We start from the raw sequence: 4,788 nt of genomic DNA, 5'->3' as shown, positions 1-4,788 counted from the left end.
TACGAGCCAAAATTATTATATTAAATGACGGCTATTAATTTAGTTATATTGATGCTTTAGTGTAATCGTAACCCGTGCATCGTAACGGGAGAGCGTACTAGTTTCTAAAGATACATGAGATGTGTGTGTTTGAAATGGCAGAGGCCGCCCCTAATTATCCAAAATGGGCCGACACTAAATGTAAAATAAAGCTTACTTACGAAATTATAGGAGCCCGCTTTGCATTAAATATGGATACAACCTCACGCCTGCGCGTAAACAACTTTTTAAATTTTATGTTGGATCATCAAATTTCATCAATTAACACTTAAACTATAGAAAAGTATGCAAATTTATTTCGAAATAAAAGGCGAGTAGCAACGTTGTGAATTAGAAATAAGTTACACATGAAATTACATATAAAAAAAAATGGACATGGTCTTTTAATGCCACGTGAGTTCAAAATGATATTTGAAGCTGAACTAAACAAAAATATTGAATATTTGAGCACATGTAACATTAAAAAAAGGTACGTTTTACATATTTTCACACCAAATTTGAGATCATCAACTTAATTTTTCAATATCGACCAATTGTCGCACAATAGAGAGGATTACTTGAACTACAGTTTCTTATTCGATTATCGGGTTATCGAATCGGAGCGGACAAGACACGAACACGAATTATTGGTGTCCAAATACACGAACTTTAGACCCACTTTGATTTTTTACATGAACTTTAATAGTTGCCAAAAAAAAAATACATAAACTATGATTCATTTTGTTTTTTTTTAAATTGTCACTCATGAATAATTATCATCTATCATTAATTAAATTAATTAAGCTAGCTAGTTAATTATAAAAGAATTATTTGGATCATTTTTTTTATACCAATATATTTCGTGGGATAAAACAAAATGAGCCCAAATTCGTATATTTTTTGATAATTCTCAAAGTTTGTGTATTTTTTGACAACTTTCAAAATTAATTCGTGGGAAAAATAAAAAATGAGCCCAAAGTTCGTATATTTAAGTGCCAATAGCAATAATATATTTGCATAGTTTTCTATAAATTAGTCAAAATCGAAATTTCCTAATAAAATTAAATAATGTGGAGCCGTATGAGATATATTTGAGTATTCATATATATATATATAGGGTAGGGTTAATATAAAAACCCCTCTTAAGATGAAAACTAGGAACCAATTTAAAGCCATTGATTTAAATAAAATAGACGACTGAGATTAAACTATAGATGCACAATTTCGATTGCATAGATGCACAGTTTCAATTGCATAGATGCACAATTTCGATTTGCTTGAGTATTTTGCATTGTTGGTTTCAATTGCATAAATTGCATATTTTTTAAGTGCACAATAAAATATAATAGATGCACAGTTTCTTTTGTTGACTAAATCCTAACCATTAGATCTAATATTTAAAAGGTCAAGATTAGGTTCCTAGTTCTCATTTTAACAGAGGTTTTTATTAGAACCTCTTCATATATATATATATATATATATATATATATATATAGGGTGTGGTTCTAGAGAGAACTACATTATTTGTGAGAACGGGAGAACCATCAAATCTAATCCATCCACTGTAAAAATTAATGCATTTGCTGTTAAAATTAATGCACTAAAAAAATTTAAAAAAAATGCTCCCTTCAGGATTCGAACCCAGGATCTGCATTCATCCAACAAGATGATGCATCCACCGTAGATCTTGATGATCGAATGGCTGAAAATGGTTCTCCAGTCTTCTTTTATTTATGGTTCTTTCTTGAACCTCTCCCTATATATATATATATATATAGGGGTGGGCTAGGATGAAAACACTCTTAAGTGTATAAATTATGGATGAAATCCATCCATCCATCACTCTTAAATCAACGGACCAGATCGTGAGTTTACTAGATTGATGATTCTTAAGGTTTATACTTGTGATTCGTAGTGATAAATACAATAAGGGTATAATTGTCACAGCACAAATTTGGCCTTCCGTTTATCATTGTCTTTTCCGATTCTGTCGCCGATTGATATGGTAAGATTTTATTTCAATATCTTAAATGATTTATGATGGAATTGAGAAGATCGGATCTTTTAAATTAGGGGAAGATAAAATTGGTATACATTTACTCTAGTGTATTATGAATTTGCAATTATGTCATTGATATACATTTACTCTAGTGTATTATCAAAGTTCTCTCTCTCCCTTCAAAACTAGGTCTGCGAAAATACAAAACATTCACTCTTGCATTCACAGCGCTCTTCCATTAACGGCGCTCATCTATTCACAGCGCATAGTGAACGCGACGAACCGAGGGTTTTTGTGTGTCGTCATGGCGAAGACGAAGGGTGGTTCGTAACTGTGGATTCTTTATGCTTAAAATTCTTTAAGATTGATGTGAAGAATTTGATTATTATGTGAAGAATCAGTTAGATATATGAAAGTTCCACTTTTAGTTATTCGATTCTGGGGTTTCTTATGTGTGTGTCGAATTTGGGTTTTTTTGATTTGGGGGTATAAGTTTATATTGATGTAGGATTTATTTTTGCCATTGTGGTTGCGAATTGTTTTGGGGAGTTGTCGTGTGGAGAAAGACAGATTGGTTGGTTGCGATTGGTTACGATTTTTTTTTGGATGACGAATCATTTGCACAAGTTCACGAATTTGTAAGTTTATAATTTGATTTGTAGGGATTTTCTGAATTTTACGAATTATTTTTTTGAACTGCAATATGAATTTGGATTGTAGGTTTCTAATCTTACGATTTTGTAAGTTTGTAGTACGAACCTCTTTTTAGTTTACGATTTTAAATATTATGGAGTACGAATTCAAATGAATAATGAATAAGTTTTAAATTTGTGGCATGAATAAAAAGATAAGAAAGGTTGCATGAATGATTTTAGTTGTTGAAACTAATCCCTTTTCGAGTTGGTTTAGGATATGGTGGATCATGTGGGAATGCGTTGCAGAAGCAAGGGACTGCTTAAGAAAACAAATTATAATTTGTCCCCTTTTATGGAGAGGAGTGTGAGTACGACCAAACGTCTCAATAAGAAAGAGAAGGCTTTGGCCCTATTTGGGATGTACAACCAGAAAGAGGACAAGTAAAAAAACTTTTTCAATTTGTTTGTATAAAATTTATTTCGAATGTACATTATGTATAATGCACGTTTTTTATTATTAATTACAGTGTCAAAGTGATGTTCCAGTATGATAATACAATTCTGCAACGAATGCACATGGCAACACTCTGCAGGGATAATGTTGTAAGTCCTGAAGTCATTACCGCGTGGGTGATATGCTTGAATATGAATGAGGAGTTCAGGTCGGATGCATCGCCAACACGATTCTTTGCCTCGGTTGAAATTTGCGTAAGACACGTACCAGCTTTATTTTATACGTTAATTGAACTTGTATCTATGATCATATTATATTGAAATATATGTTGTTGGGCTTTGTGTTTGTAGTCGGAGTCTATTGTTCAACCGCCAAGTACTTGGACATACAATAGACGTCGGGATATATTTTTTAGGCTTCTATCTAATGAACTATCAGGGCTTCAACAGATGGCTGTTTCAGGCATAGATTTGGTTTGTTTTTTATGCTATGCACTGGTATCACATATTGAAATCATAATAATTATATTATTAAAGTGTTCTATTTCAAAATTTGCTGCAGTTCTGCTTCCCTGTGTATAGAATAATGAATTTTTTCATGGTATGCGTCGACATAAGGAAAGAGAAGGCGTATGTTTTAGACAGTCGGAATGAGACCCAAGTACAGTGCCGAGATGAAAAATATTTGTCAACGGTCAACGACGTGGTAAAAACAATTTCGTTTGTTTGTTTTGTGACTTCATTTTTATATGGTATATTGTTTAATGTTTATGTTGTTTTCTAATGCTTATTAATTACACAGAAACAAATGCTTGGAGACTACATGGGACATTTAGGTCATGTGCACAAGAGCAACTGTTGTGAAACGATCAAAAATGTTGATACCACATATCAAATGGGGGGATTCAAAGAACATAAATGACTCTGGCGTATACATGATGCGACACATGGAGGCGTTTATGGGTGAGAATCCATCTTTATGGAGTTGTGGATTAGCGCCGAAGCTAAAGAAGCAACTAAACCTCTTACGTGCGAGGTACTGTGCAGTGCTTCTTGGATGGGAGAAAAATATTGCCAAAGATGCGGTTGCGGTTGGAGCTAATGCGTACTATGACGAGGTCTTCAATAACCCCGCATTAGACATTGATGCTACTTTGCTAGGATGATGAATTCAACAAATATATGGATCTTGTTATGATGACGCATATCTACTTGCAGAGATAGACTTTATTTTTCTTTATTGGCGAGTTGGATAATATTACGAGCATTTCGTAATTGTTGGTTTCTGGATATTTGTTGGAAGTTTTGTTAAGTATCTTGCATAACTGTCTTGGTTTTATACTGAATAAACATGGTTGTTTTAATTATTGGTATGCGATTGGTTGGGGGCTTGCATACTTATAATTCGTAATAGGTGGAACTCTAAAAATAGAATTCTAAATAAATGTATGTGAAAAATTCACCTATGTATTAATAATATTATGATTGAAGGGTGTGTTCGAAAAGTCAGCCAACAAGTCACAGTTTTAATAAATTATCTCTGAACACTTATCTTGGTGCATGTGAAGGCACAATTTATAGCTTACAAATAATCTGACAAATGTTAAGATTTTTTAAATATTTTTGTTGAATAAGTATGCAAACTTTAAGGAATAAATTTTTTCAGAACTCAATTAGTATAGG

General features: G+C 32.7%; 1 protein-coding gene across 1 annotated transcript; it reads left to right on the top strand.

The window, feature by feature from the left end:
- The first annotated feature begins 2,124 nt into the window (after positions 1–2,124).
- Positions 2,125–4,271, top strand: LOC131002641 (uncharacterized). Its single transcript, XM_057929107.1, has 7 exons — positions 2,125–2,340; positions 2,927–3,093; positions 3,180–3,360; positions 3,457–3,579; positions 3,668–3,811; positions 3,908–3,962; positions 4,102–4,271. The coding sequence occupies exons 2-7, from the start codon at positions 2,930–2,932 to the stop codon at positions 4,269–4,271; spliced, it is 837 nt and encodes a 278-aa protein (XP_057785090.1). The 5' UTR covers positions 2,125–2,340; positions 2,927–2,929.
- Positions 4,272–4,788: the final 517 nt, after the last annotated feature.

The sequence above is a fragment of the Salvia miltiorrhiza genome, unplaced genomic scaffold, assembly GCF_028751815.1.
Source record: "Salvia miltiorrhiza cultivar Shanhuang (shh) unplaced genomic scaffold, IMPLAD_Smil_shh fragScaff_scaffold_163_2:::fragment_2:::debris, whole genome shotgun sequence".
Lineage (NCBI taxonomy): Eukaryota > Viridiplantae > Streptophyta > Magnoliopsida > Lamiales > Lamiaceae > Salvia > Salvia miltiorrhiza.
The sequence above is the reverse complement of the archived record's forward strand: the minus strand, read 5'-3'. Positions and strand labels throughout refer to the sequence as shown.